This window comes from Dama dama, chromosome 4, assembly GCF_033118175.1.
Source record: "Dama dama isolate Ldn47 chromosome 4, ASM3311817v1, whole genome shotgun sequence".
NCBI lineage: Eukaryota > Metazoa > Chordata > Mammalia > Artiodactyla > Cervidae > Dama > Dama dama.
The window spans coordinates 51,719,054-51,742,567 of NC_083684.1; the positions used below are offsets into that span (position 1 = coordinate 51,719,054).

General features: G+C 35.0%; 1 protein-coding gene and 1 non-coding gene across 2 annotated transcripts in view; both read left to right on the top strand.

The window, feature by feature from the left end:
- The window catches only part of LOC133054290 (zinc finger protein 260), a 58,258-nt gene that overhangs the window by 14,671 nt on the left and 20,073 nt on the right, over window positions 1-23,514 (top strand). The window contains exons 2-4 of the mRNA XM_061139168.1: window positions 6,322-6,415; window positions 7,637-7,763; window positions 11,567-12,877. Of these exons, the coding sequence (XP_060995151.1) occupies window positions 6,322-6,415; window positions 7,637-7,763; window positions 11,567-12,877 (1,532 nt within the window). The remainder of the gene's footprint in view (window positions 1-6,321; window positions 6,416-7,636; window positions 7,764-11,566; window positions 12,878-23,514) is intronic.
- Window positions 22,276-22,382, top strand: LOC133055265 (U6 spliceosomal RNA). Its single transcript, XR_009692565.1, has one exon. It is a non-coding gene; the product is annotated as a U6 spliceosomal RNA (small nuclear RNA).

Genomic DNA, 23,514 nt, shown 5'->3' on the forward strand with positions numbered 1-23,514 from the left:
ATTGAACACATTTTAAAAAGTAGGAGGAAACAGTTGAAATTAATTTTGATAATGCATCATATTTGAACTAATATATCTAAAATATTATTTCAACATAAAATGACATAAATAAATTGAAGTATTTTACATTCATACCTTCATACTAAGTTTTCATAAACTGATGCATATTTTATTGTTACAGAACTTCTCAATTTGGATACTAAATTTTCAGTGGTTAAGGTGAAGTAGGCATGCATGCATGCTAAGTTACTTCAGTCGTGTCTGACTCTTTGTGACCATATGGACCATAGCCCGCCAGGCTCCTCTGTCCATGGGATTCTCCAGGCAAGAATACTGGAGTGGGTTGCCATGCCATCCTCCAGAGGATTTTCCCAACCCAGGGATCAAGTCCACGTCTCCTAGGTCTCCTGTACGGGCAGGTAAGTTCTTCATCAGTAATGCCACCTGGGAAGCCCAAGGTGAAATATACTCACATCAAAACGATAAAATTATGTTTAACTGAAAAACATTTTATATTGCTTTTCTATTTTAATTAAAACTTAATTTAAAATTCTGCTGCTTGTTCAAACTCACAATATTTCAAGGAGGTCAATAGTTATTAGGCTCTCAATTTTGTAATTTCTTGTTGTAAAATGTTCATAATAATCACATCAGTGCCTTATGGATTTTATGAAGATTGAATACATTTATCTGGGCATAGCCCTAGAGCACCTTACTAAATGCCTTGTACTTAATTAAATTCTCAAGAAAGAAAAGTTGCTATTATGTGGCAATTCTAAATATTCTTCATAAATTTCTTAACTAAAAAGTAATGAAAATATAAAGTTAATTTTAATGAGGACTTAGAAGGAATTTTTAACAGCCAGATTTGTGCAAATATCCATAATAGAAATTCTTAAGGCAATTTAATTCCATTTTGGTACTCATAAAGGACCAAAAATCTGTTGAAATTATGTCCAAAATTATTCTATATAGTTCCTAACTTTTTTTTTTTTGTATGTTTAGTTTTGTTTGCAGAACATCTGTAACTTCATGGATTTATATAACTGTATATAATCTTAAAAACTAAGTTAATCACATTACATAAATGTGATATAATACCATGTAGATAAGACAAACTTTTTACATAGGAAAAAGAACACTCCTAATTGTTAATATTGTGTATGAATCTGTTTTACTAAGATTGCATTTATAATCAATCTTATATATCTAAAATAATATTAGTTTTTGAATAATAAAGTTAAAAAATTAAGTCATATATAATAAGTATATCCCTGCAGAAGGGAATGGCAACCCACACCAGTATTCTTGCCTAGAGAATTCCATGGACAGAGAAGCCTAGCAGGCTACAGTCCACGGGGTCACAAAGAGTCAGACACGACTGAGCACACAGCACAATAAGCACATACACTGTACCAAATACATTTCAGCCTCTTTTATATACATTTTCTTATTTAGGCTGAAAATGCTACTAACATCTTTAATTTTGTTAATTCAAGTATGTGTATAGTGAATGTATCCTATTGCATTGGTGTGATAAAACAAAAGGATGTTCACAAGTTTGTAGAAGTAATTTATTTCAGTCACAAATTTCCTTCATGTTCCCACCCATTTTGAAGATCTTTTGTGCTCATTATGTTCCTAAACAAAAGGAAAGCTTGTCTCCAACTCTGTTAAGTCTTTTATGTAGAAATAGCTCTTTTATATATGTCTGATGGTGGAATTGATGCAGGTTGTAAAATATTCAATTTTTAAGGAACTTATAAGTCAATAATTACCCACAATCCCACCATCTAGAAATAATCATTGTTAAGAACATAATATAAATTCTTCCAAAAATTTTCTCTCTAGGTATGTGGGGCTTTTTTCATTTTTTTGGAGACATAATTAACATATAACATTATATTAGTTTCAAGTGAACATGGCTCAATATTTGTACATATTGCAAAAAGACCACAATAAATCTGTTTTAACATTCATCACTATACAAAGTTATAAGTCATTTTTTCATTGTAATAAGAACATTTAAGATTCAGCAACTTTTTTATTTTCTTAGCAACTTTCAAATATACAATACAGTATTAACTATAGTCATCATGGTAAACATTTATCCCCATGATTTATTTAGAATTAAAAGTCTACTTTTTGACCATCTTTACCCATTTTGCCCACCCTCTCACCCCCCATCTCTAGCAACCACCAATCTCTTTTCAGTGTCTAGGAGTTTGTCTTTTGTTTTTTTAGAATTCTTATATTAGTAAGATCATACAGTATTTGTCTTGCTCTTACAGTGTCTTCAGGGTTCATCCATGTTTTCACAAATGGCGAGATTTTATTTCTTATGGCTGAATAATATTCCATTTGTGTGAGGGGGTGTGTGTGTGTGACATATTCTTTACTCATCCATCCATCCATGGACAGTTACATTGTTTTCATTACTTGCTATTATAAATAAATAATATTGCATGAACTTGAGGGTACATAAATCTTTTTGAGTCAGTGTTTTAACTTCCTTAAGAAGAATACTCAGAAGTGCAATTGCAGAATCATATGGTATTTGTTTTTAATTTTTTAAAGGACCCTCGCTTCCCTGGTGGCTCAGTGGTAAAGAGTCTGCCTGTCAATGCAAAAGGACCCTCCATTCTCTTTTCCACAGTGGCCTTACCAGTTAACAGTCCCACAAACAGTGCACAAGAATTCCCTTTCTCTGTGTCCTCACCAGCATTTGTTACCTCTTGTCTTTTTGATAATCACCATTCTGAAGGTTGAGATGAGGTTTCATTGTGGTTTTGATTTGCATTTCCCTGATTAATGATGTTGAGCACCTTTTCATGTACATGTTCGGAATCTGTTTTCCTTGGGAAAAATGTCTATTCAGACCCTTTGCCCATTTTTTAAATTGAATTGTTTGGTTTTTTCCTATTGAGTTGTATGAGTTCTTTATGTGTTTTGGATATTAACCCCTTATCAGTAATTTGATTTGCAAATATTTTCTATTAGTAGGTTGCCTTTTCATTTCGTTGATGGTTTTCTTTGGTGCGCAAAGTTTTTTAGTTTGATGTGGTCCCACTTGTTTATTTTTGCTTTTGTTGCTTTTTTCATGCTATATCCAAAAAGAATCACAGCCAAGACTGATGTCAAGTTGTTTACCCACGATATTACCTTCTGGGAGTTTTATGGTTTCAGGTTTTATGTTCAAGTCTTTAATCCATTTTGACTTTATGTATGGTGCAAAATAGTGATCTAGCGTCATGCTTTTCCATATGACTGTCCCTTTGCCCAATACCTTCTGTTAAAGAGCCTATCCTTACTATGTTGTATATTCTTGGCTCTTGTGTCATAAATTGACCATAAGTATAATACTTGGCTTTATTTTCTGATCTCTTTATTCTATTCCACTGGTCTGTGTGTGGCTTTTTTCTTTTTTAAATAACATACTATATTGATTACTATAGCTTTGGAATGTAATTTGGAATCCAGCTCTTTTTTTTTTTTCTTCTAATCAATGAGCACAGGATAGCTTAATTTTTCTGAGTGCTCATTATAAGTCTATAGAAATGCAACTGATTTTTGGTATATGGATTTTGTATCCTGCAACCTTACTAAATTTATTACTTCTAAGTTTTTTGATGGAATCTTCAGGGTCTTCCTGTATATACTATCATTTCATCTGCAAATAGTGACAGTTTTACTTCTTTTCTCATTTGTATACCTTTTATTTCTTTCTTCCTTTTTTTAAAAAATGTAATTGCTGTGGCTAAGACTTCTAATTCTGTGTTGAATAAAAGTGGCAAGTGTGGGCATCTTTGTCTTGTTCCTGATTTTGGAGGAAAAGCTTTCAACTTCTCACCATTAGGTGTGATATTGCTATGAACTTGTTATTATGCTGAAGTATGTTCCCTCTATATCCACTTTGCTGAGAGTTTTTATCATAAATGGATGTTTAATTTTTGTCAAATATTTTTTACGCATCTATTCAAATGATTATGTGGGTTTTATCCCTCATTTTGTTAATATGTTGTATCATATTGTTTGGGGGATGGTGAGCCATTCTTGCATCCATGGAATAAATCCCACTTGATCATGGTATATGATCATTTTAATGTATTGTTGAGTTCAGTTGGCTAATATTTTGTTGAGGAATTTTAAACCTGGGTATGTATTTCTTTTGTTTCTACCAAAAAAATTACATAAATTTGCCATATAAATCAGTTAAGTGAAGGAGAAGAAATATGTATGTGTACTATCTTTTATAATTAATTACCTTTACTAGTGCTCTTTGTTTTTTTCACATGAATACATATTACTACCTGGGACTTACTTTTAACCTGAAGAACTCCCTTGAGTATTTCTTTAAGACAGGGTTGCTAGCATTTAATTAATTCCCTCAGTTTTTCTTTATCTGGTAATGTCTTTATTTCATCTTCACATTTGAAAAATAGCTCGTTTGAAAGTTTTTTGAGCACTTTGTATATATTATCCCATTGCCTTCTGGTCTCCATTGTTTCTATGCAATGTCATCAAGCAAACTTATTAGGGATTCACTTTTAAGTGACAACTAATTTTCCTTTCTGCTTTCCAGATTCTCATATTTCACCATTTTTACCATGATTTGTCTGTTTGTAGATCTCTATGAATTTATTCTATTTGGTGTTCATCAAGCTTTCTGGATATATAGATTAACATTTTTCAATTAATTTGGGAACTTTTCATCCATTATTTACTTTAATATGTTAAAATGCTCCTTTACTCTATTCTGTTACATCTATTACAAGAGTGTGCTTAATGGTTTCCAACATTTCTCTGAAGCTCTTTTCATTTTTCTTGTTTTTGTGTTGTTCTTCAGGTTGCATGATGTCTATTGAGATACCTTTAAGTTTGCTAATACTTTTTTTCTGTCCAGTTCATATCTACTGTTGAGACATTCTAGTGAAATTTTCATTTTGGTTATACTTTTCAACATCAGTATTCAGAATTTACATCTGGTGATACTCAGTTCAGTTCAGTTCAGTTGCTCAGTCATGTCTGACTCTTTGGGATTCCATGGACTGCAGCACACCAGACTTCCCTGTCCATCACCAACTCCCTGGTGATATTAAATAACTTCTGTCTCTTCACAGATTATTTGTATGACATTATGATTATACCTTTTAAGCATATTTATTGTTTATTTGAACATATTTATAGTTGTTACTTTGAATTCTGTGTTCAATCTAGTTGTTTTCACAGGCAGTTTCTATTGTTGGTTTTGTATTTGGTTTATGGGTTATATTTTCCTGTCTCTTATTTACGGAAAATTGACATTTTTAGATACTTGTTTCAACTGTGATACTTTTGTCTCCTTCCCTTCCCCAGGCTTGTTATTGTTATTTACATTTCTTATTTAGTAACTGGCTAGACTAATTAAGTGAAATCTATCTCCCCTATAGTATAAATCTCTAATATTGCTCCATGGAGTATAGACTTGACTATTACCACAGTCACCCTTGGATGACAGTGGTTTTGACAAGGCTCTTTGAATGTCTCTTTACCTGACCACACCAAGCTGTTAGGATCCACTAATTGTGACTGATGGCACTATTATTTTCAGTAATGTCCTGGGGATACACTGCTTCACAGACTAAGGTAATCAAGTCAGTGTTTGAGATTTGTTCTGACAATAGGAAGGGCTCCCCAAATATCTTTCTCTGATCCCTTCTGACAAACTAGCCTGCCTACAGTTTAGCATTTATCTCCAATGAATTTTTTTCCAATGAATTTTTCAATCTTTATAGCCTTTCACTAAAATTTCCACTGTTTTTGAGACTGCCCTTACCCTTGAACTTCTCCACACTCCATTGCAAATGGAGAGGGATATGGAGGGGGTTGCTCAGTAGTCTTGGGTCTCAGCTTCCCTCTCTTGGCATGGAACTCCTACCCCATGAGCCAAGGCAAAGACAATTGGAACCCCAGTATTCTCAGTAGTGCCACACCCAAGGTACAGCCCACAGTTCTTAGGTGGCTGCTAGGCAGTTGCATCGCTTAGTTGCATTTGCCTGAGCAAAGGTAGCTGGGGGCAAATGAGAAATGCTGATGTTCTACTCCTCCCAGGAAGATAGTTATCTGACTGGGAGCAGGGATTGAGGAGGAGTGAGGAAGTTTGTGTCCTTAGTTGTATTAGTTTGGAACAGAATCTTTTTCTCACTAGGATGGAGGGATAAGGAGGGGTGCAGATTAGGTTCAGATACTGCAGACTTTTACAGTTCTTAGTAAGTTTTACTAGATTTTCTTGAACAAATGTTTCTTCATTTGCTGTATGTTTTTATATATAATTTTCACCAGTTTCAACAGGGACAATCTCCATAGAACTCCTCATGGTGTCATACCAGAAGTGGAATTCCTCGATCAATTCTTTACAGTTCTAACCATGGACCATGTAAGTTGCTATTTCTCTCCTTTGTGAACATTTCATTTATCTGAATCTTCCAAGAAAATAGCTTTAAGAGCCTACCCCCCACATCCTCATGAAAATCCCCATTTTCACTTTCTAGTAAGAGCTGGAGTCAACAGCACACTGTACCTTCTATGTGCCTATCTCTTTTCCAAATAATGTTCAGTATTCCTATGTGTAGATTTTTTGTTCAGAGCAGTTATAGAGTAGAAATGGAATCCCCAGAGGGAGGCATTTACCATCCTTTTACATACTCTTGAGAAAAAGAGCAGATCTATCCATTTAATGACGTGTGAGCAAACTCTACTTCTGAACAGACCTGATTTTCCATGTAGATTGGATTTGATATTGGCTAGTCTCAGACATGCGGAAGGCAATGGCACCCCACTCCAATACTCTTGTCTGGAAAATCCCATGGACAGAGGAGCCTGGTGGGCTGTAGTCCATGGGGTCGGGAAGAGTCGGACACGACTGAGCGACTTCACTTTCACTTTTCACTTTCATGCATTGGAGAAGGAAATGGCAGCCCACTCCAGTGTTCTTGCCTGGAGAATCCCAGGGACGGGGGAGCCTGGTGGGCTGCCGTCTGTGGGGTCACACAGAGTCAGACACGACTGAAGTGACTTAGCAGCAGCAGCAGCAGCAGCAGCAGTCTCAGACATAGACAGTAGATTATTATTGACTTCAGAACTGGAGAAGACCTTATCCAACCTATGCCTAAATATAATTAAGGCAGGTATATTTTCACCAAACACACTACTCTGCAGCCACTAAAAAGCACTTAATAAATAATTTCTCATTAGAAGTTATAATTCTTATATAATGTGAAATGGTGATTAACAGTGATGAACTTGGGGTTGTAAGAAATTTTAAAATATTGTTCATACCCTATTTTCTAAGCTAGATATTTTTCCTATACCAAGGAACAAGGATGTGGAAATTCATCATCATTGATAATTCATGCCACAGGCATGTGACATACAATGTTCATTTACAATGTTAATTTCTGCTATACAGCAAAGTGATTCAGTTATACAAATATATTCTTTTTCATATACAAGATATTGAATATAGTTCCCTGTGCTATACAGTAGGCCCTTGTTGTTTATCCATTCTATATATAATAGTTTAATTCAATTCTTTTTTATTTATTAGTCAAAAATGTTTGCTTCAATTTTACATGTAATATGTGGTTTCTTGTTTTAGGAACTGGTGACATTCAGGGATGTGGTCATCAGCTTCTCTCAGGAGGAGTGGGAATATCTGGATTCTGCTCAGAGGGACTTGTACTGGGATGTGATGATGGAAAATTACTGCAACTTGGTCTCACTGGGTAAATTTGGCTATTCACATAATTTAGAATATTTTCTATAGACTATCAGTTGACATTCAGTTAACTCAATGCTACACTAGATGAATTTCTTCTCCAAGTTTCCAAATGCATGGATTGAGCATGGTTTTGGAGATGACACCTCCTTTTAAGAACCTTCATCATTCTTCATGTAACTTGTATGAAGTCCCTTCTTAGTTTCTTCATATAATTTCTGCCTTCCTTGATATCCAGAGAGCTAGATCTGATTATAGGTTACATAGAGTATATCCTTTAAGGTATCTATTGTATTTTGTTTGAGCCCAGAATTACTTTAAGTTCTTTATATTATTTCCTTACCCCACTCTGGGAGAACAGCTAAGATACTGTCTTGATTTGATATCAAAAGAATCTGTGTAATTTATGTTGTTAGATTGGCAAACAGAATTCATATTCATTGCCTGATACAAGTATTGTCTTACACCTGCTATGAGATTAAAGAACTTTGCATTTAACATTAAGTCAGAATTCCAGCAAGGACCTCTTAATGTTTTAGAAAGCTACTTGTTTTCCTCTCAGCTCATGTAGTTCTTGCCTTGTACCAGGCCCTGTTTTAAGCCCTTTTAATATACTGAGTTACCTAATTCTGCAACTCTATGACATAAATACTACTTGCATTATTTTTCTTTGAAGAGATTGCTAAGATGAATATTTAGGCTACCTCTCCAAGGTTACATGGCTAATTAGTGTCAGAAGCAGGTTTTATTATGTTAACGTTTCTTTCTTGTAAGCAGGGTGTTCCATTTCTAAGCATGTTGTGACTACCTTGTTGATGGAAAGGAAGTTGCTGTGAAGGGTTGTGTGGGATGTGACAAGTCAACGGGGCCAGGAGTAAAGACTTGATGAAACAAGGAAAGTCATCACCAGAATAAAAAGCCTAGCCTGTTCAAGCGGAGGCAAGCCCCTGTGATGTTTTGGGGAAACTCCATTTGACTGACCTCTTATGTGTCATTATGGATTTATTGATTTTCATTAGTTTAGTATACTTTAGCCCATCACAGCCTTTGATTGTTGATACCTAGCTGTCTAAATATCAAGGAATTCCTTATGGATTTTTGTGTACCATTGACTTGATTCTTTATTTCTTGAATATATTACTGCTTTCTGAAGTTTCCCCAGGCTCACTCTATATCTTCCCTATCCCAGACCATACACCTGAATTGGTTAAAAGTGAGTTCTTATGGACTTCCATGTTTTATGTGTTTTGCTTTGTCTTTAAAAATTAATACTAGCTATAAATTTTATTTAGTTGTTTACTTAACATATTTTAGTACACAAAGTATTTTTTCCCCTTTTTCGATTCTTGCATTGTCAAAATGGTTGTCTCCTTCAGATAATTTTTGTGTCTTTTGTCATGATTCATTAATATGATAACATTCTTGCTTCTGTCACAACCGTCAAGGGCATATCTTCTACTTTCCCTGCTCCAGGTTATGGTTCAGATCTTTATTTTAGGAGCCCTGGCTCATTATCTGGCTTACTGTCACAACTTAGACAGTAGGCATGCTTAAGATTTTTTGTTTCATGGGAGGTAAGTCTTTGACAATTTTATCTCTTTCTAGCAAATTGTTCTTTTTTTTTTTTTTCAATTTTTTATTGCATCTAGGGTTTCACTATTTATTTACCTACAAAATAATTTATGTCAACATTTTCAAATTGATTAGCATAGGAATCTTATATCATTTTAAAAAATACCGTCTGTGATGGTTATTTCCCTTGTCATTTACATTTTATATTTGTTAATTATATTCTTTACATGTTTCTAACTCATCACATTCTGATTCCCTATGTATTCAATTCTCTCCTCACCTTTTCTTTAGGTCACTTTGTTCTCGTCTATCTTCTTGAATAGGATGTATACATTGGTTATTTTCATTCTTTCATTTTTATTAATATAAACATTTAAATCCTTTCTTTGTGACTAATGTTGTTTCATGGGTTTTCAATATGTAATATTTTCAGTGCCACTATTCTCAGAAATTTCAATACATTTCCACAACAACTGAACAGTTGTTTGATAAAAAGCTTCTTCATTTCTAAAAGGAAGTACTTTTAATTTACTGATACTGGCATTCATTTATGATTTTATTGTTGCAGTCAAATAAGATGTTTGCATTATTTCACCTTAATTATACATAACATAATTCAGTCACAGGAAATTATTTTTGTTCTTTATCATACAATGTGTATCAGTCACTTTGGATTTTCCTCAGGTTGTTCCCTCACTGATTGCCAATCTCCAGCTAGGTCCAACAGACTGTTTGTTACAAAGTGCCTTACACTATTTCCCACCTCCACCTCCCTTTTTTCCCACCTCCTACCTCCACTTTTACATATCATTTCAGCTACAGCTTTACTCAGAACTGCATAAGCCTTAAAATATGGTATATACCTATTATAATATCTAAAACATTGATATTTTGGAGGCAATATAGCAATGGTTAGCTTTGAGTATAAGAAAATGGAGTATTTGGGAAAGAGCATGAAGGAAAACATGTAAATATAAACTAGGATTTCAGTAGGATAGATGAATAATAGTGACAATACTACTGAAGAGAAGTAAATAAAACATAATCTTTATTCACATATGGGATAAAGAAACTCATGAGTATGCATAGGAGGAAATTAATAGCAATGATGGAGACAATATGTTTAAGTAGAGAGGCAATTAGAAGACAATCATTTATAAACACTATTATATATATACATATATCTTACTATATTAGAAATTTCATATGTATATAAATTTGTGTATATAAAATCACTGTAGTGTAGTGTGATATTTTTAAAAGCACGGAGGCATGCTGTAACTATTGCACTATTCTTATAGTTACTTTGATAGTTGTATTCTCCAGTGACATGTTTGTAATATTTGCTTTTATTCTTAAATTCCTTTCAACCAGTGATTTACTTTTCTTCTAACTGTCAACTACTATGACCTTGAGCCTTGATATTCAGTGGCACATAAAATAATGATTTTGTCTTTTTGAAGTTTAAGGAATAAGGAAATAAATAGTATGAATGACAACAGAGAAAATTTCAGAATACAAAATTGAAAAAAAAAGGGTATGAGGGCAAGGAACTAAATATTGGAGATGGATATATGAACTTACATAGAGTCAGCTAGTAGTACATCATTTCTGAGGGTACTAACTTTTAGACCTGGACAATGAAAAGGAGATGGTATATAAGGAGTCCATTTCTGAGAAATGAAACATTTTGTGGGTATCGCTAAATGATAGGAAATGTGGTTTGATGTAGGAGGTGAAAAAGGTTAGGTGAAAGGGGATAATGGATTAAAGTACTGTCTTACAAGCAGAACCTTGTTATCCACGGTAAAGTATTGGGATTATATTATAAAAGAAAAATCTCAGAAAACTGTTAGAATGTATAGGTTATCAAATTTTCTTCTGTATTCACAGTATCTCTACATGATAGCCGATAACTAAATTCCACATTTGTAAATGTTAATTCAGTTTATCTGGATTATGGATTAGTTCATGCACATCAGTGTTTGAGAAGTTTACTAGGTGATAATCCAACACCAAAATTTCAGACCCATTGCCAATCCATATCTCTTATCACAAACTTCACATCCTTATTCTTATCCTTCTCTGAGCTCTCTTTACCTTTCTTCAAACTTTATAACAATATTTTAATCATTCATTTATGCTGTGAATTATTTTCAGCTTTTCTACTGTGCATTTTATAACTTTTATTTTTGTGATACATGAAAAAAGAAATTGTTTTTTCCCCCTTTCTTTCAGACTTGGAATCCAAGTATGACACAAAGACTTTATCTGTAGAAAAGGACATTCTTGAAAAAAATAATTCTCAGTGGGAAGTAATAGAAAACAGTAAATTAGTTGGCCTTCAGAACTCCATTTTTAGAAATGATTGGCAAAACAAAAGGAAGATTGAAGTACAAAGACCTGAAGTGGGATGTTTCAGTCAAATAAAAATCATCTCTGAAAAGGTGCCCAGTTACAAAAATTACAAATTTCTTACATTACATCAGAGATTTCATGATAGCAAGAAGCCCTTTGAATATAAGCAATATGGGAAGGTCCTTAGTTGTGAATTAAGCGTTGATGAATATGAGAAAATACATAGTGGTAGAAAAACCTCTGAATGTAGTAAATATTGGGAAACCTTTGGAGTAGATGACCCCCATACCCTACAACTGAATATTCATACTGGTGTGAAACCTTGTAAATGTATGGAATGTGGGAATGTATTTAGTTTTTATGAAGACCTTAGTGTACACCATGATGATCAGAAGTGCTGTAAATGTAAGGAATATGGAAGGACTTTTAGAAGAATTGAAGAAATCACTTCATTTCAAAGAATTCATGAATGTGAGAAACCATATGAATGCACTTTTTGTGGGAAATCTTTTAGAGTGCATACACAACTTACTAGACATCAGAAAATCCATACTGATGAGAAACCTTACAAATGTATGGAATGTGGCAAGGATTTTCGATTTCATTCACAGCTAACCGAACATCAGAGAATTCATACTGGTGAGAAACCATACAAATGTATTCAATGTGAGAAGGTCTTTAGAATTAGTTCACAGCTTATTGAACATCAGAGAATTCATACTGGTGAAAAACCTTATGCATGTAAACAATGTGGGAAGACTTTTGGAGTCTGTAGAGAACTTGCCCGACATCAAAGAATTCATACTGGTAAGAAACCCTATGAATGCAAGGCATGTGGAAAGGTCTTTAGAAATAGTTCATCCCTGACCAGACATCAGAGAATTCATACTGGCGAGAAACCATATAAATGTAAGGAATGTGGGAAAGCTTTTGGAGTAGGTAGTGAACTTACTCGACATCAGAGAATTCACAGTGGTCAGAAACCTTATGAATGTAAAGAGTGTGGAAAGTTCTTTAGACTTACTTCAGCTCTTATTCAACATCAAAGAATTCATAGTGGTGAGAAACCATATGAATGTAAGGTATGTGAGAAGGCTTTTAGACACAGTTCAGCCCTTACTGAACATCAGAGAATTCATACTGGAGAGAAACCTTATGAATGTAAAGCATGTGGGAAGGCCTTTAGACATAGTTCATCCTTTACAAAACATCAGAGAACTCACAATGCTAAGAAACCCTATGAATGTAAGGAATGTGGTAATGCTTTTAGTATGGGCAGGCACCTTACTTGATACTGAACAAGTTATATTAGGGAGGAGTCTTTTGAATGAAAGACATATATAAAGCCTATTTGTTTCTGAGTTTCACTGAAAACAACCTGTGTATTTATTGACAATATTCAATCTCTTTTAAATCTGTTTTCAGAATTTATGGCCATTCTAGAAGCAGAATTGTTCCTTCATAAGTGATAAATACTTTCAGTTTTGTTCAATATTGCCAAATATTTCTCCTTTTTATATCAATCAACATTCTGAATATCCATTCACATAGGATGGTCCCTGTTAATCCATTTTTTAAATGTGTGAGAAATGTATTCCTGTAATTATCAATTATTTGAGTTATTTTCATATGAGTTTATCCATGGATATTTTGCTTACAGTTACTTTTGGTGCTTGTGTTTTTGTTTTTGGGGGCTATTTATTGTTTTTGGCTTACTGTTCTGTAATATTGCTCAGATATATCTTTTGCATTCTAATTTTTTGCTTGTTATATATGGTATACTTATCTTCTCCAAAGAGCCAGAACTCTCAGATACTATGTGGTTTTAAAGTATTGTGGTCCTGCAAGGTGTTTGTGTAGATTTGTTTTGTTTTCTATTGATTTTGTTTTAATGGTAGATGTTTAAACTTTCCATTATCATCAAATGTTTGAGTTCTTTTTGAATTTCTATGTTGTTTTGACACAACAGATTTCCCTAAATACCTCCTGCAACACAATTCCTTTAAGGAACCTCTTCACCTCTAGGCAGTACCAGTCAGGATCCAAATGAAATGGCATTTTAAATATTTCATAAAATATTCTAACCCAATCTTAGCAGTCTCTTAGTAGCTTTAAATGGAGGGGAAACTTTACAGCTATTGCAAGGATTATAAATTGATCACTAAACTTAAATAAAGAGGGTTTATAAACACTACTATTGCATGGCTTTGATTGGGTTTTATAACTATAATTTTCCCTGTTATTCCCACTCAGTGTTGTCCTACTGTGGTTGGCAGTTGGACTATCAGTAGACCTTTGATTTTAGCATTCTCAGCTGACTCAGAAAAAAAAAAAAAAAAAGACGAAAAAGAAAATAAGACAGCTAATAAGGTTGCAAATCTTAACCACCCATCATCTCTTTCTTAGGACAGTTGACATGGTTGTTAATCAAAGTGATCAAAAGCCACACTGGTTATTAGATTTTTTATAATAGTATTTACCTGTTATATTTACATATATTTACATCACTATCATTCATTAGATTCTAATTTTTGAGATTGGTGTCCTGCCCAGTTTTGCATGATCAGCAGTAGTAAGTAAGCTGTTTTCTAATTGGGGATATTGAGCTATGCTTCCCTTACATATTCCTTATTAGTATTTTATTTAAACTAGCAGTTAATAAAAGTATATAACTGATAGTTCATGTCCTACAGAGTAAAAGAATGAGTCTCTGTTACTACCCTTATTAGGATACTTGCTATTTCATATCTTTTGAAATAGTTCAATTGTATTATAATTATTAATATTGTTACTAATACCTCACTCTACTTACTGAGCTATCATGTCACCACACTGGTGAGTTACTCTTCTATCCTACTCTACCTGGTTATTCTAAGTTACCATCAGCACTGATTAATTTCCCTCTTCTAGGGTAGTACTCCAGAACTACTTGCCCCACACTTCATGTGGTTTAATATTTTTTGCTTGCTTGAACAAATTAAAACAGTGAGCTATCTAAACCTTATCTACAAACTTAAAATTAATGACAAGTAAAATAAACAGGTGTCTTGACACTTATTTTTTGAAACACTAATGAATAAATTAAAAAATTAATACAACATATTCTTATTGTCTCCCTTATTTGTAATTATAGCTACATTTTGGAAATATATCATTAATATTTTTCTTTGAACTTTGTTATGAGCTCCTGTCACTTCACAGTCTGCTAATCTGATAAACCAGAATATAATTATTGTTGTAAACTGTTGTTTTTGATTCTTGTTCATGGTGCTTTAATTGACAAAACTTTACTTGTTTCCATTTTCTTTTTTTCATTTCCTCCTTTATCCTTTCCACATGTTCCCGACACTACTTGGAAGCTTTGCTTTTTCCCCCCACTAAATACAAGGAGATGTTCCTGACCTATCCTGTTTATTGCTGCCATGAACCATGAAATTAGCTACCCCAAAGAAGGAATTCTGGTTCAATTTAATGATGAAGAATTCTACTTTATAAAGGGAATGAGGAAAATAGAAAATCACCATAATTTTATAATTATATAAAAAAATCCATTGATGGGTGGTAAATATGAAGGTGAAAGTATAAGGGGAAAATGGGTTATTAGAATTATCTCATAATATCTCTCCCAAGTATTTAATTACAAAGATAAAACATTGCATACAGCCCCTTTACCCAAATAATCACCAATAGTGACACTGGCATCCAGGTGATTCACTAAGAAGGGCAAATACCTGGGTAGTATTCTCACCAAAACATGCATGTGCTGTGTCCTAAGTCACTTCAGTCATGTCCAACTCTGTGACCCTATGGACCATAGCCCGCCAGGCTCCTTTGTTCATGGGATTCTCCAGGCAAGAATACTGGAGAGGGTTGCCATGCCCTTCTCCAAGGGATCTTCCCAACCCAGGGATCGAACCCGTGTCTCTTACGTTTCCTGCATTGGCAGGCAGGTTCTTTACCACTAGTGCCACCTGGCAAGACCAAAACATGCATAACTATGTCCTAATAATGAGGGAACTGCAGGCAGATCCAAAATGCAGAACCTTTTGTAAAATAACTTGCCTAGTTCTCCAAAAGTTCATAACCTTCCCAGGTTATAAAAGGCAAGGGAACAAAATACAACATAGGATTGTGAATTCAATTTTTGGAAAATTAGTGGAGAAAACTTGATGGAAGCCAATCAAGGCCTGTCATTTGTTTGATAGCATTGCACCCAATGTTAATATCCTGGTTTCCATCATTATACTATGGTAATGTAAAATGTTAGTATTAGGCAAATTGGGAGAATGGTATATGGAAGCTCTGCTTTCTTGCAATTCTTAAGCACATAATTTTTTTTTCTTTTAACATTGTTTGCAGCCAAAAATGGGAATAATACAGGCTGGATTTACCTTCCAGCCTAAAATAACAAAACACTAGATAAAATATGAGATATACATGATTTCAGACATTGGACACCAGACAACAGAATGGTCATGCCTAACAAAGTATAAGCAAACAAATGTCCATACATTTGACCGTGTACTGCTTAGAGAGCATTTCCACATCTCAGCACTGGGAGGGGTAACATAAAGATTTGTAACTCCCTTAAGTAGAAAAGATGAAGCTGAGATTCCAGGGAGGCAGTGATGGCTAAAGTTTGCAGGACAGAGTATTCAGTCAAGTTCTAATCACTGCAGAGGATTAAGGAGACCACCTACGACCAGCAAAAGAAATGCTTAAGAGCAAAGGCAATCCTTGGAGCTCACACATGGTCAGGAATTGTTTGTGTCCCCATGAACAAGAATGGTAAACTTCATAATTCACAGGGTACTGGTTAGATTACTCAAAAAGCTATTGCCTCAGTAGAGAGGCAAGCTAGCACTAGACTAAGGCTTTCCTGGTCCCACCCAGCAGAGCTTAAAGCAAATCTTGAACAAACTGTTCTCAAGTATCATCAGTATATTCCAGAACAAAACTTGAGTATATTTACAGAAATGTAAAAATACCAAGGATATTGAGGGTAACTTTCATATTGTCTGGTAGCAAATAAGTTTTATGAGCAGGCACACATGACTATAATAAGTAGAAATACTTATTTCAACAGAAATACATCCAGAAATGACAAAAATAGATTTTGTATTTGATTTACAAGATTTTGTATTTGTTAATAGATACTAGCAGTACAAAACTATATCCTGCATGTCCAAAAAGGAACAAGAGAGATTGATCTTGGTAAGTACTGATGTGGAAAATATTTAAGACTCAAACAAATCAAGAGGTTAAAAACAACAGTGTCTGAGAATACAGTTAATAGGATTAATCAATTAAACATTCCAAAAGCAAGCATTAGTAAACTTGAAGACATAGCAATAAAAACTATATAATTGAAACAGTAAAACAGAGTGAGAAGAGAGCTGTGGGACAACTTCATCTAGCCTAATTATGTGTAGTAGAGATCCCTGAAAGACGGGAAGAAGAATGGGCAGGGGACAAAAAAAATAATTGAAGAAATAATTGCTGAAAACTTCCCAAATTTGATGAAAACTGTAAACCCAAAGATCTAAGTTCAACCCATCCCAAGCACAAGTAACAAGGCAGAGGGGAGTGGCAGTGGGGTCGGGGAGGCAACTATTCCCAGGGACTCATAACTACATTGATTAAAATCCATGATAAACAGAGAATCTTAGAAGCAGGGGGAAAAAAAATCTCATATGTGCAGAAGAGCAAATATAAGAAAGAAACTGCAAGTTGGAAAAATGAAGGTCAACTAGATTGACCTTGGGATTTGAGGAAAAACCCAGCCCAGTGATGATTTCCCTGGTGGAGAACTGGGTGTTTTGTTGTTTTTGTCTTCCCATATATTCCAATCTGAGCACCTAAGAAGCTTGAAATTAGAAATGCCACCAAGTGCAAATAACTACCAAAACCCTAAACAATAACAAAAAAATAAAACATCTGAAGTATACTTGCTTTTCCTATCCAAAGGGCTGAGAAGGTTGCTGACCTGCAGAACAAAACCCTATTGACAATGCCAACTCTACACTAGCTAAACACTTTAAAAATGCCAGTCTTTAAAAAAAAAAAAAAAAAAAATGCCAGTCTTTTACACTATTATGCATGACACCTAGCAACACCATCCTCCCTTTTTGCCAGTAAGTATCTGCAGAGGCACATGCAGATGCTATGTGTGTGAACAGAGACCTGACAGCCATCCTTGACCATTAATAATGGGCATCTATAAAGACTGTATGTATGAGTGGAACATTGATTGCCATCTTAGCCCAAGGATCATGAAGCACACCTCATTTCCTGGCTGGCAGGTCTACTGAGAGGGTGTAAGTATGACTGGGGCATTGACTGTTGTGACTCGGCACTTATTCCTCCTCTTACTATCTGGTAGGCATTTACAGAGGCAATGTGTAAACTATCACACCAAATGCAGCAGTAACATGCACCCCAATGTTCACAGCAGCACTATAGTATTTATAACTAAGATATGGAAGCAACCTAAGTAAGTGTCCAGATGAATGGATAAAGAATGGATAAAGGAAATGTGGGGGATACACACACACACACACACACATACACACACACACACATAATGGAACACTACTCAGCCATAGAAAAGAATGAAATTTTGCCATTTGGACCAACATGGATGGACCTAGAGGGGATTACACTTAGTGAAATAAGTCAGACAGATAAAGATAAGTACTGTAGGATATCACTTATTAAATAAAACAAATGAATAAATATAACAGAAACTCACAGATACAGAGGAGTAGGGGTTACCAATGAGAAAAGGGAAGGGGGAGGAGCAAGGCAAGGGTAGGGGATAAAGAGATACAAATTACTATGCATAAATAAGTTGCAAGGATATATTCTGCAGCACAGGGAATATAACCAATATTTTATAATAACTTTAAATGGAATACCTATAACTAATACAATATTGTAAATCACTATAGATCAATAAAACAGTATTTTTTAAAAATGAAATACCTAGGGAAAAATTTAACCAAGGAGGTTAAAGACCTGTACACTGAAAACTATGACTTTGCCAAAACAAACTGAAGGAGACACAAATAAATGGAAAAGCATTCTGTGCTTATGGGTTGTAAGAATTAATATTCTTCAATATCCATATTACCCCCAAAGATTTTTCAGATTCAACACAACTATATAAAATTTCAATGGCATTTTTCACAGAAATATAAAATAATCCTGATTTTAAACTGTATTACAAAGCCTTAGGAATCAAAACAGTATGGTATGGGCATAAAAACTGACATGTAAATCAGTGGAACAGAATAGAGAGCCCAGAAACAAACTCACACACTGTTATAATTAATAAGAAAGAAGCCAAGAATATACAATGGGAAAAGGACATTCTCCTCCATAAGTGGTGCTGGGAAAACTGGACACAAGGATATTCTCTTCCATAAATGGTGTTGAGAAAATTGGATACCACGTGTAAATGAATGAAACTGAGCCACTGTCTTACACTGTACACAAAATCAACTCAAATGGATCAAGGAATTGAACATAAGACCTGAAATCACAAAATTCCTTAATGAAAAGGGGGGTAAGCTTTCAAACTTCACTCTTAGCAATGATTTTTTGGATTTGACAACAAAAGTAAAAATAAACAAGTGGGACTACATCAAACTAAAAAGTTTCTGTACAGCAAAGGAAACAACAAAATGAAAAGGCAACCTATGGAACAGAAGAACATATTTGCAGATTACATATTATATGGGGGTTAAACGGAAAATATATAAAGTTCATACAACTCAATAGCAAAATAATAATCCAAATAAAAACTGTGTAGATGATTTTAATGGACATTTTCCAAAGAATTCTAACAAATGACCCACGTGTACATGAAAAGATGTTCAACCTCACTAACCATCAGGGAAATACAACTCAAAACCAGAATGAGATATTATCTTACATCTGTTAAAATAGCTATTATCAAAACAACAAGAAATAACAGGTGTTGGTGAAGATGTGGAGAAAAGGGAACCCTTGTGTACTGTTGGTAGGAATGTAAATTGGCGCAGCCACTAAGGAAAACAGAAGTTTCTCAAAAAGTTTAAAAATACAATTATCATAGAATTGAGTAATTTCACTTCTGGGTATTTCTTGAAGGAAACAAAATCATTATCTCAAAATGATATCTAGGACTCTAGAGCCCATGAGCCCAAACTACTAAATGAAGCCTGCACTCTGCAACAAGAGAAGCCACATGCATTGCAATGAGAAGCTCACGCACTGTAACTAGAGAGTAGCCCCCACTTGCTACATCTAGAGAAAGCCCATGTACAGCAGGTAAGACCCAGTGCAGTCAAAAATAAAATTTTAAAATAAATAATTTTAAAAATTAAAAAAAAACTCAAACTACTTGATGTGCAGCAAAAATGAAGGAAATGAAGCTTGGAATATTTCCCACTTAAAATGGACCCCTGCACTGTACTGATCTATATAGCAGACTACTGAATTCAAACTCACTTTAAAAGAGTGCTCACAGAGGAAATGACACTCACACCAGGACAAGAAAACAACATCAGAAATAAAAAGCTATCCCAAGATTCAGAACCTGACCTGTATGATTATTTATAGTGTTCTCTTGATATACTGGACTTTTGCATTTGAATCAAATGTTTTCTATCACAGGCAAAATGCTATGCAGAATTTAAAAATTAATCCAACTGTTGAGCTTATGGTCAATCACCTATGTCCAGGACTTCTGAGTTACCTTGGTGGATATCTCCTCTCCAAGGCAATGACTTGATAGCCCTTAGGAAATTTATTGTAGAAGAAAGAAGTTATTGTTCTGTTTGGGCCACTATTAATATTACTAGATGGAACCCCCTCAGTTGGCCAGTCATTCATACTTGCTCTGACCCTAGGTATAAATATGAATTTTCTTTCAAAGTTACTCAAGCTCAGAGCAATGAGCTAAATTTCAGTGAAAGAATATGAATTCCCAATTATTAGGAGGGACCCGCCTTCTGTTACATGATGGCTTTATATAGCTAACAGGCTATGGTCATTTGAGTTAAACAGAACAATGTGTTTGTTGGGAACAATTAAATCATACTAAAGATAATCACCTTAATAACACTAGGAAATTAGGCTGAGTGCCTTATGAACAATGCTTATATATCATTACCTTTAAAGACAGCAGTTGGTAAAGAATAGACTGGGTCAGATGACTAAGAATATACTGGGCCATGCTGAATGGAAGTTCTTGGCTTAAATTCTTAGTTATGATCTTATTAATGCTACTGGTTGTTCTACTTATACTCTGCCTATTTTACAAAATTACTGGTTTTTGCATTACCAAATGTGTGACTGAGCCTCCAATAAAGATAATGATGACTATGCAACTTGAACAATTAACCAAATATAGTTTTACATATATATATATGATCAAAATGATTGTAGTAGTGTAACTCTAGATATGGGAAGAAGCAGCAAGAGGGAATCAATTCCTAGATGATAACTGACTAGTACAACAGATGATGGTACAGTGAGTTTTATAACTATCATTAACATTGCCTAGTCCAGTAATTCCACACTGGGGAAAGATTGAAGGTGGGAGGAAAAGGGGATGATAGAGGCTGAGATGGTTGGATGGCATTTGAGTTTGAGTAAGTTTGAGTAAGCTCTGGGAGTTGGTGATGCCAACTCCCCAACAGGGAAGCCTGGCGTGCTGCAGTCCATGGGGTTGCAAATAGTCAGACACGACTGAGCGACTGAACTGAACAATCAAATCCTCACCTGATCTAGGAATGCGTCTTCCTAGCATTGTGGGACAAATTGGTCACAAACGTCTCCCAAACGTTGGTGGAATTTACTACCAAAAAGGGAGAATTGTAAATCACCATCGAGTTCTACAAGAATGAAGTCATTAGCCTCTATAGTTGCTGACTACAATAAAACATCCTAAAATCATGAAGTCCTTATTGCCAAATTCAGACCTAAAGAAAGTAGGGAAAACCACTAGGCCATTCAGGTATGATCTAAGTCAAATCCCTTATGATTATACAGTGGAAGTGAGAAATAGATTTAAGGGACTAGATCTGATAGACAAAGTGCCTGATGAACTATGGACAGAGGTTCGTTACATTGTACAGGAGACAAGGATCAAGACCATCTCCAAGAAAAATAAATGCAAAAAAGCAAAACGGCTGTCTGAGGAGCCCTTACAAAAAGCTGAAAAGAAGAGAACTGAAAAGCAAAGGAGAAAAGGAAAAATATACCCATTTGAATGCAGAGTTCCAAAGAATAGCAAGGAGAGCTAAGAAAACCTTCCTCAGTGATCAGTGCAAAAGAAATAGAGGAAAACAATAGAATGGGAAAGACTAGAGATCTCTTCAAGAAAATTAGATTGAGTCCATCACGCAAAGATGGGCTCAATAAAGGACAGAAATGGTATGGACCTAACAGAAGCAGAAGATATTAAGAAGACGTGGCAAGAATACACAGAACTGTACAAAAAAGATCTTCATGACCCAGATAATCACAATGGTGTAATCACTCACCTAGAGCTAGACATCTTGGAATGAGAAGTCAAGTGGGCCTTAGGAAGCATTACTATGGTGCTCGCTTCGGCCGCACATATACTAAAATTGGAACGATACAGAGAAGATTAGCATGGCCCCTGCGCAAGGATGACACGCAAATTCGTGAAGCGTTCCATATTTAAAAAAATAAAAATAAAAAAAAAAAAAGAAGGAAGCATTACTATGAACAAAGCTAGTGGAGGTGATGGAATTCCGGTTGAGCTATTTCAAATCCTAAAAGATGATGCTGTAAAACTGCTGCACTCAATATGCCAGCAAATTTGGAAAACCCAGCAGTGGCCACAGGACTGGAAAAGGTCAGTTTTCATTCCAATCCCAAAGAAAGGCAATGCCAAAAAATGCTCTAAGTACCGCACAGCTGCACTCATCTCACACTCTAGTAAAATAATGCTCAAAATTCTCCAAGTCAGGCTTCAGAAATACGTGAAACGTGAACTTCCAGATGTTCAAGCTGGTTTTAGAAAAGGCAGGGGAACCAGAGTTCAAATTGCCACTATCTGCTGGATCATCAAAAAAACAAGAGAGTTCCAGAAAAATATCTATTTCTGCTTTATTGACTATGCCAAAGCCTTTGACTGTGTGGATCACAATAAACTGTGGAAAATTCTGAAAGAGATGGGAATCCCAGACCACCTGACCAGCCTCTTGAGAAATCTGTATGCAAGTCAGGAAGCAACACTTAGAACTGGACATGGAACAACAGACTGGTTCCAAATAGGAAAAGGAGTACGTCAGGCTGTATATTGTCACCCTGCTTATTTATCTCATATGCAGAGTACATCATGAGAAATGCTGGGCTGGATGAAGCACAAGCTGGAATCAAGCTTGCTGGGAGAAATATCAATAACCTCAGATATGCAGATAACACCACCTTTATGGTAGAAAGTGAAGAAGAACTTGATGAAAGTGAAAGAGGACAGTGAAAAAGTTGGCTTAAGCTCAACATTCAGAAAACTAAGATCATGGCATCCAGTCCCATCACTTCATGGCAAATAGATGGGGAAACAGTGGCTGACTTTATTTTTTGGGGTTCCAAAATCACTGCAGATGGTGACTGCAGCCATGAAATTAAAAGATGCTTACTCCTTGGAAGGAAAGTTATGACCAACCTAGACAGCATATTAAAAAGCAGAGAAAAAAAAAAAAAGCAGAGACATTACATTGCCAATGAAGGTCCATCTAGTCAAGGCTATGGTTTTTCCAGTAGTCATGTATGGATGTTAGAGTTGGACTATAAAGAAAGCTGAGCGCCGA